This window comes from Psammomys obesus, unplaced genomic scaffold (genome assembly GCF_907164565.1).
Source record: "Psammomys obesus unplaced genomic scaffold, mPsaObe1.curated_primary_1811, whole genome shotgun sequence".
NCBI classification, from domain to species: domain Eukaryota; kingdom Metazoa; phylum Chordata; class Mammalia; order Rodentia; family Muridae; genus Psammomys; species Psammomys obesus.
In genome coordinates this window covers 4,148,979-4,170,222 of record NW_026596415.1, presented here as the reverse complement: position 1 = coordinate 4,170,222, position 21,244 = coordinate 4,148,979, and the positions used below count along the sequence as shown (strand labels likewise).

Sequence of the window (21,244 nt, the reverse complement as noted above, 5' to 3'; positions counted from 1 at the left end):
TCACAGTCCTCCAAAAGCATTTGCCCCTCATCTAATATACAAAGCAGGGACTAGCTAAAAGTCTCAGGGCAGAAAGTGGCAGAGACCAGTTTAGAAGGCAAACAAGCTGTCTCCTCAGTCTGGCAGGGGTGGGGGGTCTTCAGTGTTTCTGATGACCATGCACTGGACGATGCTGGACCCTTTCATGTTTCTGTTAATACATATGCATTAATTATATCAGTTGGGGTTAGCTGCTCTTGTGTATAAACTTCCAGGCTGGTGGTATCTTTTCTTTCCTGAATACAGCTTTCGTTCTCTCTCTCTCTCCTAACACGGACACAGTGGGGACCCTTTAGTCCCTATCATCCCACTGGGTTCCCATCAAGGTGCAAGCAGCCAGTGTGGTTCTACCTGGGGCAACTGTCCACCTGAGGAAGCAGTGAGAGCCTTCCTCTTTCTTCAGACAGCCACCAGGGGCAGCTCCCTCCCAGGGCTGCTGCCCGTATCTCAGGCCCTGCTGTCCCCTCTTTGTTCTGAGTACAACAGTTCCTGTTTTTTGTTGTTTTTTTTTTTTTTTTAACTCCATTTCCTCCCTCGGGGGCGTAATATTTTCTTTTGGCTCTCACGTGACTTCAGAAAGTGGAAGTAGGTTCAGGGTGTGATTATCAGAGGCTGGCAGACAGAGGGGCGTAGTGCCTGCTCCCTCTGCCTGCCCTCCAGGCCAGCTCTGCCCCAGCCTGGGGCTTGACCCTTACACACACACACAGCAGGCAGAGATGGAGAATGGGGGAGGGAGGCCCCACTGGGAAGGAAAGCATGAAGCTTGGAAATAAAGAGCACCAGCTGAATCCAACAACGGACCCGTTCGTGTAGGTTTTGTACTCACTCAGGAGTGGTCTGAGCTCCAGAGACTCTGGAGTCCTCATGCCTCCCTGTGTCACTTGGAGGAAATACTGAATCTAGATGCTCGACAGCCCACAAGGCCTGCCACATTCTGGCTCTCATCATCTCTCTGGCTCATCCCAGGCTGCTGTCCACTGCATCCTCCCATTGCCCTCAGTGTCCCCCAGACACACCTGCTCACTGCTGCCTCAGGACCTTTGGCTCCTCTCCTCTGCCTGGGGTACTCTTCCCTGGGTATCCCCTTGGCCAATCTCTTGAAATGTCTTTTAACTCTTGCTTCAAATATCAGTTATCATCAGTTATCCCTGGACACCCCAAGTAAAAAAATCCCTGCCTGCCTGCCTGCCATTACCTGGTGCTGAAAGGACAGAGACAGGAGGATCTGTGGGGCTTTCTGGCTGTCACCACAGTGACAGGTTCAGTGAGAGACTGACTCCGGGGAGTGCGGTGAGAGCAGGTCACCTGATGTCTTTCCATGGCCTCTGTGTCTGCTGCATACATTGTGCCAATACACCACACATATGCTCCCACACACACGTGTGCACACACACACACACACACACACACATGCACATGCCCTTTGCCCAGACTGACATTTTTTATATCTATATAATTTATTTGTGTATGTTGTTTATTGTTTGTGAAGAAGCTCCACACAGTCACACACCTATGTTTTAATCATGATATGTCTCAAATGGCCAACATGTAGATTCACAAAGTACCAACAAAAGAAGTAGATTGGACTTTTAGTGGAATACAAAATATTATACAGACACATCAGCAAATTATCAATTTGTATGAACATAAAATTATTAACATGTATTTGAAGTATCATTTAAATTTTTCTTTTTTTAGAGAACTTTTATTCTGTTTTACTAATTTATTATTATTATTTATTACAATTTATTCACTTTGTATCCCAAACCCCTCCCTCACCTCCTCCTGGTGCCACCCTCCTTCCTTCTTCCCCCCTATGTCTCTCCCCTACTATCTGACCCTAGCCTATCAGGTCTCATCAGGACTGCCTGGATCCTCCTTCTCTGTAGCCTAGTAAGGCCACCTCCCTGTGTGTGTGTAGGGGGTAATTAAAGAGCAGGCAACCAAGTTCATGCCAGTGACTGCCACTGCTCCCCTTACTAGGGAACCTACATGGATATTGAGCTGCCCATGGGCTACATCTGAGCAGGGGGTCTAAGTCCTCTCCATGCATGGTCCTTGGTTGATTCATCCGTCTCTGCAGGACCCCCTGGGCCAATAGTTTCGGCTCTCCTTGTGGAGCTCTTGTCCCCTCTGGGTCTTTCTATCTCCCCCTTATTCCATAAGGTTCCCTATACACGTAGGCAAAGTTTGGCTATGAGTCTCAGCATCTGCTTCAATACCCTGCTGGGTGGAGTCTTTCAGAGGCTCTCTGTGGTAGGCTCCTGTCCTGTTCTCTGTCTTCTACTTCCGATGTCTATCCTGTTTGTCAGACTAGACCAAAAAAGAAATTCCTCCTGCCACATAATAAACAAAACATCTTAAATTTTCATCTGGACATTTTTGACCTATGCATGTTTTGCTTTTAGCCATATAGGACTAAGGGAAAATTTTCTTGGTCAAGGAAATAAAAATTGTAGGCAATTAAGTGTGAGGGCTAGATGTGGTGTTCTTCCTGAGGCACCTATCTTTGAAGGTTTCTGTTATGGCAGTATCTTCTTTGTATGAAGAAACTGGACTAAGACTCTAATAGTTTTGTGCTTATACAATTTGGTAACTTCCTGAGGTTGGCTCTGATCTTCATAGGGCAGCCTGTGTGCACACAGGCCCAGACAGCTCCAGGGAGTCTGGAGCTCACAGTCACATCCTGAGGGGACTCAATGGGCTCAGTGAGAACTCAAAGTAGACAGAAATTAGCCAGGCATAGATGACAGCCCCAGAAAGGCAGTCATCAGCCAGGGGAATGAGAGCTGGGAAGGGTCCTGATGAAGAAGCACTAGCTGTAAAACAGAGGCACTAGCAGCCCCAGAGCCACCTTTTGTGGGTTTGGGGACAGCATCAGATGTGAGACAGGCACATTCTTAGCCGCAGGAAGATGCTTGTGACTCAGAGGCATCAAGCTGGTGTCTTAGGTGACCATGGTCTGGTGTGAGGTCTGAGGCAGCTCCAGCCTCAGGTCTGTCGAAGAGCTAGCTAGTCTTTCCATCTCTTTCCTCTGGGATGCAGGACATCCCTTGCAGGCTCCTGGGCTATTTTCTATTGCACTGTTCTCTGTTCTGAGTACTGTATTACTACACTTTGTTTTCTTCATGTGGATTCTGTTCTGGGAACCCCAGCATAAAGGATCTTTCTAGGATGCTGCCTGAGTTACTGGAAAGGGACATCCCCGCCAGCTTCCTTCCCCATTTGGAGGTTAGGACTAGGGGACTATAGAGCCCAGCTTCCTCTTTCTCCAGACTCCTCCCTCTCCCAGGTATCCATCCCAGCTCCTGCCTGCTCCCAGCCTCCTGACAGGGGTTAAGCTTCAAGAAGGACTCAGCTTTTCTACTTGGCCAGCCTCCCAGCTGTTAATCTGTGGTCCTTTCACTCCCAGGAGCCACAAAAGGAGAACTGCCTATACCAGAAATTAGTATTTCCCAGAGAATTTTCCCAACCAGCCTGCTCTGTATCCTCTTGCCTCAGAACTTGGCACCTGACCCAGCCAAGGACTATTTCTGATTCTGTTACTATTGCCTTGAGTGGCTACCCTGGAGCCACACTTATCATCCATGCTTTCTTCTAGTCATCTCCTGGCCACTTCACGTCTCTCTGCAGCACCTACTTCACACACACACACACACACACACACACACACACACACACACACACACTCCAATCTGCTTCTCAATTAATCCATTTATAACCCACATTGACTTACCAAATTCATTTCTCTATTTGCCTATTCACTCATCTGTGTATATTTATATAGCAACTTAGCTATATAACCTTCCTGCCAGTGAATCCATTTACATACCCATCCATCTAGAGGTTGCATTCTCGTGTACCCAATTTCCTAATTTGCAAAATGCCACCTTTATTCTATCTATTAACTTATCCTCCATTTTTGTTTCTTTTTTCTTATCTTCTCCTCCTTAATCACTTATGTAGCTCCCACTGGGAATTATGTGCTTTACCAACAACCATAATACAAGGCACTTACAGCATGCTAAGGGACCATCTTTATCCGCTTGGGACTCAAGCCAGCCTTGATCACTAAAATACTAACTGTCATCTATTCATTCAGACAATTCCACAAGTGTGTGTGTGTGTGTGTGTGTGTGTGTGTGTGTGTGGTGTGTGTGTGTGTGTGTGTGTGTGTGTGTGTTGGGAAAACACACATGTACATGCTTGTACATCTGTACATTTTTGGGGAGCTGTATGTGCATATACATGTGTATGTTTATGTATAGAGACTAGAGATCATCTTTGGTGTCTTCGTCAATCACATTTTACCTTTTGTTTCGAGACAAAGTCTCTCACTAAACTTGGAGCTCACTGACTGTTCAAGACTAAGGCCAGCAGATTACAGGTTCAGGGTGCCATGCCAGTTTTTAGCATGGGTGCTAAGGTATGAGCTCAGGTCCTCATGATTGCATAGCAAGCACTCCAAACACTTTGCCAATGGAGCATCTCTCCAGTTCCAAAAGAGGCGCTTTAAGGAAAAGAACGTTCAGCATTAGCTTGATGCTCCTTCCCGTTCCTTGTCTCCATTCATCTCACCTTGGGAGGCCGTGATGCACTGTCTAAGCTGTCCTGTTCCAGTTCTCATAGTTCCCAATCTCCACTGCTCTCTGATGGGTCCGAGCTCTGCATCTTCAGCATTATCCTTCTGGGTGCCAATAAGCTGCCTCTGGCATTTGCTGAGCAAATGTGCCTGTCATCATCCTGCTCGGAAGTCATCCGCACAATCGTGCACATGCTTCTACTTAGTTCTTGAGGCACATGGGTCTGAGATCTACAGGTGTCAGAGACAATGTAGGGAGGCCAGGTAACAGCACACATAAGAGGTGGTCAGCCAGGTGTATTCAGGCTGAGCCCCACTGTAGCACAGACCCTCCTTGCTTATGTGACTCTGGAACAGTTGAGGGGCATCAGAACTAGCTGCCCCTACAGACAGGAAGGACTCTGCCATGCGTCTCAGAAGAGAAGAGTGTCAGACCTTGGAACCCGGTCATGACGATGGGGATGGGGCATAGGGAGATTTCTGCTGCTGTGTTTCCCCCACCGAGCAAAGGTTATTTCAAATTGACTCCTAGCACTTCTCATTTGTCTGTCTACTTCCTTCTTGGGACTTTTGCAAGTAGTGATAATGGCTTTAAAACTGACAACAAACAAAGACAGTTTCTACACATATTTTACACACGGAAACAAAGGCTCTCAGATGGGAATTGATGGGTCTAAAGTCACACACCTGCCAGAAACAGCCATGCCACCTTTTGTCTCATGCTGGCTCCCAGAATTCATCCGAGTTGGTGACACCCTCACAGTCCTCACTTTTTTTTTGTATTTACTTGACATGTTTTCCCAACACACTCACACTTGTAACTCCTTTTCAAATAAAGTTTTATTTCCTGCCACGAGGAGGGAAAAGAGCCCAAACAGCAGTGCTGCTTGCTGCTTGCTTGTCTGTTTTCAGACACGGCCTCCGATTCTCTACAGCATTCAGGGTAACCCTTATAGTTTTGATTCTATTGCCTCCACATTCTAAATTCTGGAATTACAGATATACATGGCCACGTCCAGTTTGTGTGGTGCTGGGGTTAAATCCAGGGCCCTATGCATGCTAGACAAGGGCTCTCATGCCAATTGAGCCCCAGCCCCAGTAGGTAATTTTTAAAGAAAAATAGAGCAATATTTTCACATTTAAGTCAAGAGTCTGCTTCCCGATGGGCAGCTGCAATCTCTGGGGAAAGGACGCCTTGTGTTAGAAAGGCATTAAAAACAAATTAGCCGGGCTCGGGGTGTGACTCATTGGTCAAGAGCGCTGGCTGCTCTTCCAGAGATCCTGAGTTCAATTCCCAGCAACCATGGAGTGGCTCACAACCATCTGCAGTGAGATCTAGCGCCCCCTTCTGAGGTACATGAAGACAGATCGTTCATTTACATAAAATCCATGAATAAATTAAAGAAACAGATTAGTCCCAGACCAACGCTTTCTTACTGATGTCACCTGAAGGATAGGCAGAGTGGAGAGGTACTCACTGTCTCGCTGCGAGAGTCAGTGTTGCTTATCACTGCAGCTTAGTCCCCCTGACCCAGCTAGCTCTCAGGCTACTGTATTAGAGTCAACACCCAGAGTGTTGACTCGAGCTTTTAGTTCAATGTTTTAGAATAAAAATGATGGTGTTTCCAGAGAAACGCAAAGCAGTTCGCTGTGAGTGGAAGCTAGAAGTCAGCTCATCCCTAACAGCCCTTTGTTCTCTTGGGGGTATACATGGGGATCTGATGCAGGCCCTGTCCCACACAAGATGGCAGAGATGGTAGCTGGCTCCAGCGTGGGTCCATTGCAAACATCATTTCAGAAGTCTCTAATCAAGGTGGAGCCTTCTGTGGTCACCCAATTTGGCCCACAATAAGGAACTGAAATTAACATAAGAAGCTGTGGGTGGCTAAGGGAGCATGGGCAAATTAGAGAGTATCCAAACACAGAATATGAACTGTTCGGGCTACACTGCCATGGGAGACTTTTCAGTTGGTCTCCTGCTTGCTTGCTTGCTTTGCATGCTAGCTGAGATTGGTTGGCTGTAGGCTCCTAAGTGCTATAGGGAGGGAAATGACTGAGGCTGTCCACTTCTCACCTGGGCATCTGAGGACCTTCTTGGAGAAGTCTAGCACACCAGGAGAGACAGCTGGAGCATAGACGCTGCATTGCTCTGCCCTCCACATCATGCGCTGCCTGGTTCCTTGCCGTTCTGGGCCTTATCTGCCGGAGTTGCAAGGTAAAAAGTGGGCTGGAGAAAATGGTTAAGACTAGAGCTTTCATGAACACAGTAAGGTCTTGGCTGGTTCCACCATGCTAGGCAAAGACCCTGCTATGATTTAGTGGTGAAGGTAAGAAAAAGGATCTGTGTCCCACAGGGGTGGACCTATTGGGTAGTCTTTCCACATGAGAGACAGTGGGGACGGCTAGGCACCTGATAAAAGGCTTTTATCAGCACTCAGACTCAGGGGCTGTGCTGGCAGCACTCAGCCCTGCCAAGGTTCCAGGGTTACCCAGTGTGTCCTTTCCTCTTCTTATTCCTTCTTCTCCTCTTCCCTGAGGAGATTGAACCTAAACCTTGTGCATGCCAGACAAGCTCTCTACCCTTGAGCTACAGCTCATGCCCAGATCTATCCTTGGGTAAACTGAGGCACGTCTCTATAGGAGACCTCTACCCCAGCCTGTGGGACCCTTAACACCCCCAAACTATAACCAAGCTTGTGGTGTATCTAGGAAGCACAGAGCTTCTGGCAGATTCTGCTCCCTCTAGCCTCCATGTGGTTTTTGAGAAGTGGGTACAGATGGTAAGGATTGGCTGTGTGATGTGGCACCTGCTTTGAAGATAGCACTGGGCTCACCACCTAGCTACACTCTCGGCTGCCTCTACACTGTGCCTCTGAACCATAGCTAACCTCTGAGTTTCAGTTTTCCTCAGCCATCATATAGTGGGATCATTGTCTGTGTGGTAGGGTAATGGTGAGAATCAAAGAGTTCAGCGTAGTATCTGGTTCCCTGTAGTAACTGTCATCAGAAGTCCACAGTGTAATGTTGCTGTTATTGTACGGTTCAAAGGGTTGGGATCCCTTTTCTCAGACTGCCTTGAAGTGTGCTACCTAAATCATGGTGACAAGAGTCCCAGCTCAGCGACATGCAGCTGGAGGTTCTGGGTAGGAGAGAGAGAGAGAGAGGCAAGCTTGCCTCAGTCTCTCAGCTGCTCCACAGATGAGGAAATCTAGGTGAAGGGAAGTAACCTCTCCAAGGAGGCGTGTCCTGGGAAAGTAGAGGATCTAAGAGCGCTCTGCTAGTGGACCTCAGGTCTAAATGCCTCAAGGAGCAGCTTGTCTATCTTTATGGTTGTGCTGAGCTAGAGAGAAATTGAGGGCCACCAAGGGTGTAGATGAGGTGGCCTGCAAACCAAACATCTGTCTTGGAGCTCAGGCTGGCTCACATTGCGCAGCCCTCTCCTCCTGGGCAGGGGCTGGTCTAAGCGAGCTCTGCCCGGGGCAGGTCCTCTGGGAACACTCAATCTGAGCAAACTTGGGTTGCATGTGGATGCTTTTGAGAAAGCACGTGGTGTGTCGCTTTCGGGGGAGGGGGAGGGCGTTCCTGCTTAGCTCTGCCTTTGGCCCAACGCTGAAGGTGCATATAGAAAGTGAAAGGGGAAAAATAAGCGGCCACAGAGCAGGAGGTGAGGTGACTGCCAGAGACTGCCGCCCCAAGCTCCTAGGAGCCACGCAGCTGAAGGCAAAAAGACCTGCAGCGCACGAAGAGACCTGCAGCGGCAACGCGCAGGAGCCCAGTAGGTGACTCCAAGGTCCCCTTTGCAGCCGCTAAAATTAGGGTGGGAATCCGAGGCTCTGAGGCTGGTGGCAACTGTTTGCCCGAGGTCAGACAGAGTCAGACAGCCTGGCCGGAAAGAGCCAGATGGGAGTGCAGAAGGTAGAGAGGCTTCTCGGATCCTGGACCAACTGCGCGCAGGATGTGAGAGCCAGAGCCCGCGCCAGTTGCCAGAGCCCGCGCCAGTTGACAGCGCTCCTGGTGGGGTAGGTGGCGGGGACACCCCTGTAAGAGTGTCTTGCCGCTCTGGGAGGCAGATGGGGGGGCGGGGGGCAGAGGAAGGGGGCAGGCGTGCACTCTACTAGCCCTTGACATCTACAGCACCCAGGGACCGCCCTTCACTGGTCCTTTATTTTGCTTGTGCAGACAGACCACCTCTGATTCTGGAGACTTGGTACAGGGTCCTTCTTGTGAGAACTTGGCATAGAAACAGCATAGGGTGAGGGGGGCAAGGTGAAGACATCCGTCTTACTTTGCCACATCCTTTTAGGAGAGTTGCTGAGAGGGTGGGTACAGTTCTCTCGGCGGTGGGCGGGGGGGGGGGGGGGGGGGCAAACAACGAGAACTGCAACCACTAAGCCTAGCTTTGAATGGGACCTAAGCACGTGCCCTCTTCCTACAGAGTTCCATGGCTCCTTTCTCCACCCCAGGCCTCACGCACCTAGTCGCCCACTGTGTGGCCCTCTTCCTATCACCGCTTGGAGCTCCTCACTTCCCAGCAAAGTCTTAGATCTGTGTTTCCCAATAAATAAACAAAACTTCTCAGGCAGATTAAAGAAAATGGAGTTTTCCTCCTCTGTAGTCTGGTGTAGCCAAAGAGCGTCCCCTTCCGACTGCAGAACCTGTTTTCCTGGAGGCTCAGAATGTGGGTGAGGAGGAGCCCTTAGAGATGCGGAACCGGAACCCGAGGTCCCAGGAGCCCAAGCTTGGGAAATCTTCTGGGAGGCTGCTGATGACAGGTCCCAGGGCCACAGGGTCCCTAGCCCCACTCAAGATTTCTAGCTCTGCTCAGGCCCTGTTCTGGGGTACCAAGCCCCTCCCCTAAGGTCTCAGACAGGCCCTGGGGGTACCAAGGCCTGCTTCTGTCCAACCCATGTTCCCTGAGAGCAGAGCCTGTGAACCTGGGTTAAACCACCTCTCCCTGGTGATTCTAGTGACTTCCAAGGAGAGACACTGATTTATCTCTTTGCTATCTTTGTGATCTGTGAACACTGAGTCTGGGGAAGTGGTCTCTCGTTGTTGTTTTTAAAGACATGTTAGTCTACTCACATATATTAAGTTACTTTATACTTATAATCAAGTAATATATAATAATTTATACATACTTATACAAATAACCTATAATGATATATAATAACACTTATTAATTAAAGCTTATGTTTGATATTGTTTTGCCAAAGGCCATATAGCAAGCTGTTGAGAGAGTCAGGATTTTAACCCAGATCTCCTGAGAAACTTGTCTGCTGCCTGGGTAGCAGATGTGGATTTCCATGAATGCTGATGGGTTCTGAGCAGGCTGTTAAAGAGAGACCTGGTAGTACAGCAAAGATGGTCTGATGGAGACAGAGATTTTCTCTTGTATACACTCTGGAAATTAACTGGAGGATGGTGTGCCCAGGCCCTGTGGTAGTCTCAGGCAATCAGAAGAGTTGCTGTAGGGAGGGGAAGCATCTAGGTTTAATGCTCAGGCTTGCCTTTGGTCATCCTGGCTGACAAGTGGCTTCCCTTCTCCATCACGCCTCTGAAAAATGGGCAAATCACAAGAGATTCCCAGATATCTGTCTCATGTATGCAGGAGTGCTTTGGAAAACAGCCAGCATGTGTCAGGAGCAAGGGACTCCCAGAGACCTGAGGCACACCAAAGGTGCCTCACAAAGAGGCAGTGGCTGAGGAAGCTTCTCACACAGGGAGCAGACTTCAGCCTCTTTCCCTAGTGAAGAGAAAGTCTGTACCTCACTGTCAGTGCCTAACAAGACTGGTGATGTTCTCCTCCCTGCCCTGCTCTTTCTCCGCCTCTTCTTCCACTCCCTCATTCTCTTGTCTTTTTCATTCCTTTCCCTCCTTCTTCTTTTACACCCCTCCTCTTAAAAATGTAATTACATTTTGTTTATTTCTCTAGTTATGGTGTGGAAGAAGTCAGAGCATGTGCCAATATGCACATGTGGCGGTCAGAGGACAACTCTGCAAGAGTTGGCTCTCTCCTTCCACTGTGTGGGGGCTGGGGATTGAACTCAGGTCTTCAGGCTTGGCCACAGGTACCTTTACCCACTGAGGCATCTCACTAGTTCTCTCTCCCCTGTTTTGAGACAAGGTCTGGCTTGTAGTCCAGCTGGACTCAAACATGCCATCCTCTGTCCCAGATGCCCTGAGAGCTGGGAGTTTTAGGGGGATGCCACCACTTTAAAACAGGGATAGAGAAGCTGGCATTGTTTCCATAGTGCTGTTTTGTTTGGGTGGCAGGTGGCAGCATTGTTTTTTGGTTTTTTTTTTTTGTTGTTGTTTTTGTTTTTGTTTTTTGTTTTTTTTTTTGTAAAATCATGGTGAAAATACACAACATAAGTTTATTATGGAGCGTGTTCATAGTGTTCTGGAAGCATCACAACCTCTGTCTCTAGAACTTTTCCTTTCCCTGTCCCCCCAAATGGAAACTCTGGGCAATGAAGCAGCAACTCCAACTCTCCTGGTCCCTGGTGACTTCCATTCTACTGTCTAGCTCTCTGACTCCTGATTTGGACTGCTGTTTGTGCTTTGTATAAGTGTGGTCATTCATGTCCAACCTCTTGTGTCTGGCTTGTTAAGACATCTTTGGGGTTTATTCCTGTTTCCTCCCCAGTCTGAACACAATGGTAGAAGAACATTCTAACCAGGAAGACCATGTGCTGTGTTCACAGGCAAGGTTGGTGGGCACTCAGCTTGAACTATTTCTTGTTTTGTTTTTTGTTGTGTTTGTAGTTGTTTGGGTTATAATTTTTGAGACCTTGAGGAATAAGGTCCTCACTCTGTACCACAAGCTCGCAATCTCCTGCCTCTGCCTTCCCAAAGTACTGATACTACAAGCATGCACCATCATGCCCAGCAGCCTAGAGTCTATTTGTAGCATTGCTAGCTTTAAATGTTAATGTCAAGAAATCTGTTTGGCTACTTGCTTTTGATTTCAAAAAGCTATTTCTTTCTTTTGAACCCCAAATGGCTTCAAGTTCACTATCATCTTCCACTTTAACCTCTAAAATTCTGGGATCACAGCTGTGAGCCACCATACCCAGCTAGATTTCCTTCATTTGTTTATTTTGACATTTGTTCATTTATTTGGTTGTGTAGGGTAGGGGAGCTAGACCATGAAATACCTGTGCAGGTCAGAGGACATCCTGTGGAAGTCACTTCTCTCCTTTCAGCATGTAGGTCCTGGGGATCCCCTTAACCGGCTGAGTCATCTCTACCGCCTAATGGCTTTCTTTTAAAATAAGCATAGTTGAACCAGATATCATGACACACATCTGCAACCCCACCACATAGGAGGCCCAGTGAAAACCTTTCTCAAAGAAACAAAGACCTCAGACAACCTGATGTGGTGGCACACGCCTTTAATCCCAGCTCTTGGGTAGCAGAGGCAGGCAGATCTCTGAGAGTTCAAGGCCAGCCTGATTTGCACAGTGATTTCCAGGACAGCCAAGGTAAAATAGTAAGACCATATCTCAAAATACTACTAATACTAATACTAATACTGGTAGTATTAGTATACTACCAGTATTAGTATTAGTAATTACTGATAAATATTCCAAACTGTAAACACCACATTTATATTTTTTCAAAATATTAGTATAAGGAAGCTACTAAGATAACCAAATTGAGTCTTGTCAAAACAATAATACAGTCAGGCAGATGGCACTGAGTTAAAGGTAAAAAAGATGAGGCTGTGGAGAAATCCAGGAAGGGAGAGGTCACTGCAGGGGGTCAATAGCCAAAGAGGGCAGCCTTAGGAAGGAGTTAGGCATAAGGAAGTAGGCAAATAAGTGCATGGACTTTGGTGGCTATCTTTAGGAATGTAATCTAATGGATCAATAAGGAAAATGGAAGGAGGAGGCCACGACCTGCTGGCACCATGTTAGCTTGTTAGAGCCCTTCACTGACAACCTTGGGTGTTCACCGACAGCTCCCTGAAAGCATGGGCACTCCTAATTCATGTCAGGGTTGGAACTGGAGCTTGGAACCCTGCCTTGCTAAACTGTAGCCATAGTTAGGCTCCCCCTTCTCCTGCTCAGCATCTGCCTTGGGTTTCTTTCTTGAAAAGTATGCTGAATTTTCTCTCCAAGCCACTGCCTGCCAAACGACTGTTTAGACTTGTTGGGCTCTTGTAGCTGAGGAGGGGCTCTTGTTATGGAAAGTGTGTGACACTCCTGGTCCTCTGGCTGCAGCTCTCCCAGGGGGTCCCCTTCCTCCTGCCCTAGACCCCAGGTGCCTACCGTTTACCAGTGCCCGTGCAGGCTACATTTGCTCCATTTGTGGATCAAGATCTTCCAAGTTGTGGTTCAGTGGGTATTTCCATTCAGGGCTCAGAGCGCAGTAGAGGAGTCTTGCCTGTAGCAGCCACAGTGGTGTCTTTTGTGGGTTTCTGTATGATTTGCTGGTCATATTCAGAAAAAGAATATTTAAAAAAAATCAGAGGTGAGGCTTTTGTGCCACTCCACTGAGCTGGAGATGTTCATATCAGAGGCTGCCTGGGCTTAGGGGGAGGTGCACTAGGGGACTGAGGGAGGACTCAGCTGCACTGACGAAGTACAAGAGTGTGAATGTGGACACCTCTCAGGGGCCTTCTTGTACATCTTAGCATGACAGAGGGTGTCATGTGGCAAAATGGAGCCAGGGTACTGCTCAGGACTCTTCCCCTTTTGAGAAAGCTGCTAACCCAATCATACAGATTCTACCCTAGTGACCTCATCTAGCCTTCATTTCCCCACCTCTCAGTACTAGCAAGCTAAGGTTAGGACACCGGCACATGAGTTCTGAAAGACATCATATGGAGAAGTGGTGTGGCTTTGGTTATTCCTGGGGAGTACTGGGAATAACCAATACTATTGGAAACCACAGCTGCTGGTCAACTCATAGACTATCCTATAGGGTGGGTCTGGATGGTGCTACAGCATCCACGAAGGCTGAAGCATCAAATTAGAGCACACTAGAGCCTGCACTGCAGCTCTGTGTGAAGTGGTTGTTGGCCTTCCTTCCTTCTTTCCTTCCTTCCTTCCTTCCGTCTCTCCTTCCGTCTCTCCTCTCCTTCTTTCCTCTTCCTTTTTCTTTCTCTCCTTTTCTTCTCTCTCCTTTTATTTTTCTTTCTTCTTTCCTTCTTCCCTCCCTGCCTTCCTTCTCTTTTCTTGTTTGCGTCTTTCTTTCTTTCTTTCTTTCTTTCTTTCTTTCTTTCTTTCTTTCTTTCTTTCTTTTTCTTTTTTTCTACTATGAGCACATGTGTGCTTGTGCACATGGCCGAGATCAGCATTGGGTGTCATTCCTTAGGCACTGTCCACCTTCGTTTCTGAGACAGGGCCTCTCGCTGGTACCTTGAGCACACTGATTAGGCTACTTAGCGGCCCAGTGTCTCCAGGGCCCCTTCCATTTGTCTCTGCCTCCTAGGGCTGGGACTCTGGGCACTTCCCACCATGCCCAGCCTGTTGTTGTGGGTTGCCCTCCCCACTTCGGTTTATGCTGTTTCTGTGTACATATGCAGGCGGGTCCGAGGGTAGCAGGTCTTGCACTGAACCTGGAGGTCATTAACTGGCTATACTGACTGAGTAGTTAGTTCTGGGGATCTATCTGTACCCCGCCCAAGCCCACATGGTACACATGACCTTGTTTGTTACACAGGTCCTGGGGACTGGCACTCAGGCTTCACTCTTGCATGGCAGGCATTTTACTGTCTGAGTCATCTCGTCAGCCTTGGTCTTCAGTTTGCTTGCTCGCTTGCTTTTTCACTTTTTAAATTTTTTTCAGGGTTTTGGCAATATTTAACAGAAGATGCAGAGATTTTTTTTTTCTCATCCACTATGCCCATGAATGCATGGCCTCCCCAACCATCCACCTTTACCTCAGAGCAGTCTATTCTGCCATCTTTCAATCTGCAGCAGCATCTCATTATCACTTAAAATTCAAAGCCAGAGTCGGGCTCAGTCTTGGTAGGATGCATTCCACGGGTGTGGACAAGTGTGTTTCGATGCGTGTCTGTAATGGCAGTGTCTTCCGGAGTGGTTTCACAGCCCTGCAAGCTGCAGCACTCTGCCCATTCATTCTTCTCTGGCTCCATCCACCCTCTGGCAGCCATCAGCCCCCTTTTGCCATTCCTGAATGATGTGAAGTTGTGGGGTTTTGTTCTACTTGCTTTTGTCTTGCAGGCTGCCCACATGTTGAGCACTGCTCTGTATACCCCAACCCTGTTTTTACTTTTTGTTATGTACCTTCGAACTGGCCTTGAACCTACAACCTTCCTGCTGCCACTTAAAGCTAGTATCACAGTATTCTTCCACCAGGCTTGAATCTCAAAACAACAAAATCTCTTGTTGTGTGATTGAGACAAGGTCTCACAATAAAGCCCACATTACCCTCAAATTCATGATCCCCCTGCCGCAGCTTCTTGAGCAGCTGAGATTGCAGACCTGCATGATAGCAGCCTCTTACAATTGCCTTTTTAGACTATTCTGTGAAGCCCCTCTTTGAGAAAAAGAGGTTCTAGGCTCCTCAATGCCCTTTCAGCCAGAAATTTTTTTCTCACTTATTAAAGGATCTGGAATCCTGGTAAAATGTCACTTGAAAGCCACTGATCTGCTACAACCCTCCTATTTAACAGATGACATCCCTGGGAAATGGAGAAGGGAAGGGGCTTTCCCAGAGTAACACACCCTGCCGGAGCAGAGCAGGCTTGGATCTCAAGGTTCATGACTCTTGCACTGATCATGTGCCAATGCACTGTTGTAAACTCAGCTGCCCCTATGGCTGGACTACCCCGCTTCCTCGGCCACACTTCCACCATGGAAAAGCCCTGTGGCTTGCTGCCAGGGACCAAAGCCAAATCTATTTCTGGTTTTTCTAATCACTGTGTCTTACCATGTACTAGGTGGCTTCTCTGAGCCCAGAGGAGTTAGGGAGCTGGGTCAGAAATACCAAGATGGTTGAGGGTTCTGGGACACAGAGAGTAAGCCTGGCAACAGGCCAGGGAGAATTGTAAGGTGATTGCATCTCAGATTCCCTAATCACCTTTCTCTAATGAGCTGGGGGTGGGACTCCAGCACCGCACAGCTGCAGACCCTGTGTTCCCTGTGCCATCCTCCGGGGCTCAGGACAGTTGTGGTCCTCAGGCTAGCCCCCTCCCAGCTTCAATCATGCTCCTATTGCCTCTGCACAAGCGACCCTCTAGCCTGAGCCATCGTTCTACAGCAGGCTAAGCCAGGAGGACCTCAGACAGCCTTCCAGGCAAGAGGCGTAAACCAAGAGCTGAAGGAGCCGAAGCGTGAAGAATAGCAGCTGACAGAGGACCGTCAGCAACTGGGTTTAGCGGCAATAGCAGATTCTATGTTCCATATCAGGACACTGTGATGGTCACACGCGCATACGTGTGTGCGCACACTCGAGTATACTCATTAGCCTCGGAAACAGAACCACTAATATCATGGACCTGACTTAAGCCCCAGTTTTGAAGCCATACTTCAACCTACCATTCATAGTGGCAACCTAGAGCCAAAAAAATAGCGGTATTTTCAGATGCTCCTGATGTGAAACTTCTCATACACAGGTCTTTCAATCTTCCTGCTACCAAAGGAAATTCCCAACTCCAAAGTCCCTCACTACTTTTTTTGGCGTGTGTGTGTGTGTGTGTGTGTGTGTGTGTGTGTGTGTGTCTGTATGTGCACATGAGTGGGCACAAGCACACACTGGGAGGGAACCCACATTCGAGGCAAGATCACCACCACTGAGGTCCACCCCAGCTCAGCCTCTCAATATTGCTTACGTGCCTCAGTTCCTCTTCTGTCTCCTGTGATCTCTCACCTGAAGCTCCTGAAGGAAGTGAAAGTCTTGACTGAGACTAGCAGTTTCTGTCAGCCTCCCCTTGGTGTCACGCTACTGAGCTGTCTACTCTGAAAGGCAAGGCCTGAAAGCCACTTCCTCCTTTGCCTATGGCACTTCTCTCCTCCTGCCCAGTCCTAAGTCCTCATCTTGGACAGAGACCTCACCCCCACCCGATACCCATCTTAGACAGCTTACAGAGTGACAAAGACACAGGATCATTTTGAAAACTTGTACTGGATGTACTGGATGTCTCAGGTGCTGATGGTGCGTGCTGCTTCTCCTGAAGACCAGAGCTAGCTCCCAGCATCCACACCAGGCTGCTCACAACTGTGTGTACCTCCAGCTGCAGGGGTCACAACACCTTCTCTGACATCTGTGGGCCCTTCACTCACATGCACAGACACAGCGCATGCACAGGAAATACCATTACCTCCACACACTGAAGCACACCACACTCAGGCAGCACCTTCCTTCAACTTTTATGGTGTCATCTTGTGGACATTTGGGAAACCTTTAAATCTTGAGTTCATTGAGCGCTTCAGCTCACAGCATGCTCATTAGTCCCCCCCCCAAACCCTCCACTGTGCTGTGTAGGGGGGATAGAAATATGTCCCCAGAGGACTGGTGGTGGAAAGCGCCAGGGATGTCTCCTAGGACGGTGTGGAAGCCTTGGAAGGGCAGTTTGCAGAAGGCATAAGAACACTGCCCATCCACCAAGAAGGCAGCCTCCCATGTGCCCAGACTTTTACTCAGAAGAGGAAATTGCCTTGTTACCCACATCTTTCCTTCCCAAGTGACAGCACCTTCCGTGGTGGCAGAAGAAGATGTGGCCTGCCACCCATTACTCGGATCTGGTTCTTCATCTGAGAGACAGGAACATAATTAGCAAAGATATGAGTGAAACCTGAGGCGGCACATGGAAAGCTTGCAATCCAACTCCAGGAGCTCTGGGTATCTGGGAGTTCCTATGTGTGGGAAGAGCCTGGCGTGTGCTTCAGGCTTGAGGAGGGGCACTGTATTAGTTACTTGTCTCATTGCTGTGACAAGATTCTTGACAAAGGCAACTTAAGGAAGCATTGATTTTGGCTCACAGTTTGAAAGTACAGTCCATTGCATAAGGAAGTCATGGTGGCAAGGGTGTGAGGTGAAGGAGTGTAAGGTGAAGGAGTGTGAGGGGGCAGGAATGTGAGGCAGCCGCTCACACCACATCTGCACCGGGGAAGCACAGAGAGATGAAGGCTGATGCTCAGCTCACATTCTTCTTTTGAAGTCCCAGCCATGGAGCGGTGCTCTCACATTTAGGACAGGCCTTCCCACCTCAATCAATACAATCTAGAAACTCCCTCATAGGCATGGCTAGAGGGTGAAGAAGCTGAGAGGATAGGTCTTTGCTCAGTCCCAGATGGCTTGGGCCATCTGCCATGGGCTGGGGCAGCTACAGAGGACCCTTCTTCACACTAGGGTGAGCAAGGTCATCTCTGCCTCCCATCCCTTTCGGAATTTCTGGCAGCGAAACGGCCAATCTGAGAGACTTTTGAAGCAATGCCTAAGCAAGCAGAAACACAGGAAGCATGGCCCCAGAGGCATTGGGAAATTCCAACACCTGAGGAGGTCTGGGCATGAGTGAAGCAGGGTCACTGAGGTGAGAAGATCCAGCCTGGAGTGAAGACTCCATTCTCTGATGTCTCTCCAACATGATGAGCTTCCTTTGACTGGAGACATCTGTGTAAATGTCATGAGGCACTGAGGCACCCTTGGCCTTTCAAGGTTCCACAGGAGCATTCCTCCCTGTGTCTCCAGAAAATGAATACTTAGAGAGGATATGTCGCTTGCCTAAGGCCTCACAGATGGGTCTCAAACTCCTCTCTGGTGTCTGGAGCCCTTTGCTCATATCTTCTGGCTCCACACATCCCAGCTCTCAATAGTAGTTAGTGCTCATTTTCTGCCTTTTCCTACCATGCAATGAGACATCTGAGTGTGTCTCTTCTCCCAGGCCGTAGTCTGTGTGCCACCATGGAACTCGGGTCTCTGGAGGGCAGCTACCTGGAGCTCCTTAACAGCGATGCGGACCCCCTACACCTCTACCACCTCTATGACCAGATGGACCTGGCGGGGGAGGAGGAGATCGAGCTCTGCTCAGGTGGGCCTTGTTCCTTGTTCCTGGGCCTCTCCTGGCCTTCTCAGTCCTTCTGACTCCCGACTGTGAGCAAGTCCAAGAAAGCCACAGGTTGATTGTCAGAACCACGGACAGCTCCCAGCCCATGCTAATCTCGCTGACCCTCAACTGGAGCTGTCTCCCTCCATCCCCACAACCCCTCCTCCCACACTCCCAGGCTTTATCCTAGGGGCTTTCTGCTTGCAGAGCCTGACACAGACACCATCAACTGCGACCAGTTCAGCAAGCTTTTGCAAGATATGGAAGGGGATGAAGAGACCCGGGAGGCCTATGCCAACATTGGTAAGGGGGCAGCGGAGGTCAGAGAACGGACAGCGGGGAAGAAGTCTCTTTCACTAGTCTTACTAGGTCACTTGGAACAACAAAAAAATTCCTCCCACCAAAATCGCAGCTCGGGACAGCAGCTAGGGACAGCAGCTAGGGCTGGAAAAGATGGTATTTTAGGAGGAAGAAGGAGGGGGCACTGCGGGACACCCGCCCCTTCCCTGATGACTAGCCAATCACGTCCCACTATGGTACTTCCCTTCCTTTCTTTCTGCTTTTTGCTTGTTAGGTTTGTTTTATTTTCTTTTTGAGACAGGGTCTTTTGTAGCCCAGGCTGGCCTGGAACTCACTGTGTATCCCAGGCCAGTCTTAAAGTCATGGCAATCCTCCGGCCTCGGCCTTCCAAGCACAGGATCACAGGCACACAGCACGTCCAGCTCCGTGCTTCCATTTCCATATTCCTTTCTGCTCCTCTTTCCCACAGAGCTCACAGCACACAGCCTTCTCCAACACTAAGGCAGTGAGCTGTCAGCGCAGCAGCTGATTCTGGCCATGTGTTCACTGCTGCACTGCTCCACTAAAGCTGGGGGAGTATAAAGACAGACTTTGAACTCAATCCCAATGACAGCATTACTGTTCTGCTTTGCAATGCTTTATGATGATAGACATGTTTTTACAAGCACAGGCTTTCCTCATTTAATAAGACAAAAAGCATATGAAAGGCAATGTGCGTTCATTCATTCATTCAACCTATACTCAACCTTTATAGAGACCCGACTGTGCAACAGGCCCAGAAAGTTGCAGCTTCTAGGTAACTAGCCTGAGGCTTAGACACACAGTAGGACTTCTGGGAGCCCTTTTTTGTTTGTTTTTTGTTTGTTTGTTGTTTTGTTTTGTTTTCAAGACAGGGTCTCTCTGTAACTTTGGCTGCCCTGGAACTCACACTGCAGACCAGGCTGGCCTTGAACTCAGAGATCCACCTGCCTCTGCCTCCTGAGTTCTGGGATTACACCACTGCCCGCAGGGGAAACCCTTTTGACTGACTGTATGTCTCCTCACCTGGCAGCGGAACTGGATCAATATGTGTTCCAGGACAGCCAGCTGGAGGGCCTCGGCAAGGACTTCTTCAGTAAGTCGGGGGCGGGGGTGGGGGGGAGCTGATCTTGGCTCAGCCTCCATTCCTTCCTGACCTAGAGAAATGCCTGACAGCCACACCTCCTCGCCGCAATGGCAGAAGTGGCTTTGTGATTGTAATGTGTGTCTCTGCTGTCTCTCCAAAGTAGAGTATATTGGAGCAGAGGAAGGCTGTGGGAGGAGTACCGAGGTCCCTGGAGAAGCAGGAAGGAGACCTCAGAAGAGATGTGAGTGAGCCCCTCCTTGACCTCTGGTCCTTCCTTATCTCTGTCTCCATCCTGCTGCACATGCGGCTGCTGGGGTCCCAGCTGCTTCCATTAAGTCCCGCCTGCCTCCCCACCACATCCTCATGCCACTATTCCTCAGCAAGGAAACAGCGCTGGAGCAAATGTCCCTCACCCTGTAGGGTCTGTGTGAGACTCTTTGATTCCTGCTCCTCAGTGACCAGGCCCTGCTTCCCTCTGGGTCTCTGAGGGAAATCTCTTAACCAGTGAGCCAGGCATCATTCAGGACTGGGCTGGAACCCTGGCTCTGCTGTTTATGGGCTGTGTCACCTTGGCTGGGTACCTGCAACTCTCTTGGCCTCCTGCTCTTCTCCTGCCTCCTTAGTCTAGCCTCATCTGACGGCCAGTGTGCTTTTTCCATGCAGATTAAGATATCCCTGCCTTGCTGACCCTCCAGCATCATAGGATGCATGCTGAGAGGCCTGTGTGGCCTGTCTTTCCTCCTCTGCTGGTTCAGCACAGAGACACACTACTTTGGCAGCCGGCCCCAGTATGACCTCTTCCTGGAGTACCTTCCTCTCACTCTTCCCATAGTTGGGTCCTCAAAGCCTCACACCATCCAGGAAGCCCTCCTTGACCACACAGCCACATAAAGTCACTGTCTTAGTTATGCTTATTCCTCTTTTTAATGTATTTATTTATGTGTCTGCGTGTTTCGCCTGCATGCATGTCTGTGTACCACATGTGTGTTTGGTTCCTGCAGAAGCCAGAGGAGAGCATCCAATCCCCAGAGACTAGAGTTACAGACTGTTGTGAACCATCATGTGGGTTCTAGAAATAGAACTCAGGTCTTGTGGAAGAGCAGACAGTGCTCTTAACCATTGAGCCACGTCTCCAGTCCTATATTTCTTGTGAGGTGTGTGTGTGTGTGTGTGTGTGTGTGTGTGTGTGTGTGTGTGTGTG

General features: G+C 48.9%; 2 protein-coding genes across 5 annotated transcripts in view; one reads left to right on the top strand and one right to left on the bottom strand.

Moving 5' to 3' along the window:
* Positions 1-21,244, bottom strand: part of Tvp23a (trans-golgi network vesicle protein 23 homolog A) — a 141,030-nt gene that overhangs the window by 79,798 nt on the left and 39,988 nt on the right. The window lies entirely within an intron of this gene.
* Positions 8,335-21,244, top strand: part of Ciita (class II major histocompatibility complex transactivator) — a 38,611-nt gene continuing 25,701 nt past the window's right edge. Inside the window, exons 1-5 of one of the 2 annotated variants that reach the window (XM_055597702.1) lie at positions 8,335-8,396; positions 18,477-18,623; positions 18,846-18,941; positions 19,990-20,052; positions 20,204-20,284. In XM_055597702.1, coding sequence (XP_055453677.1) covers positions 18,497-18,623; positions 18,846-18,941; positions 19,990-20,052; positions 20,204-20,284 — 367 coding nt within the window. In that variant the 5' untranslated portion in view covers positions 8,335-8,396; positions 18,477-18,496. Of the gene's footprint in view, positions 8,397-18,476; positions 18,624-18,845; positions 18,942-19,989; positions 20,053-20,203; positions 20,285-21,244 lie in introns of those variants that run through there. The other variant, XM_055597704.1, reaches the window with a different exon arrangement.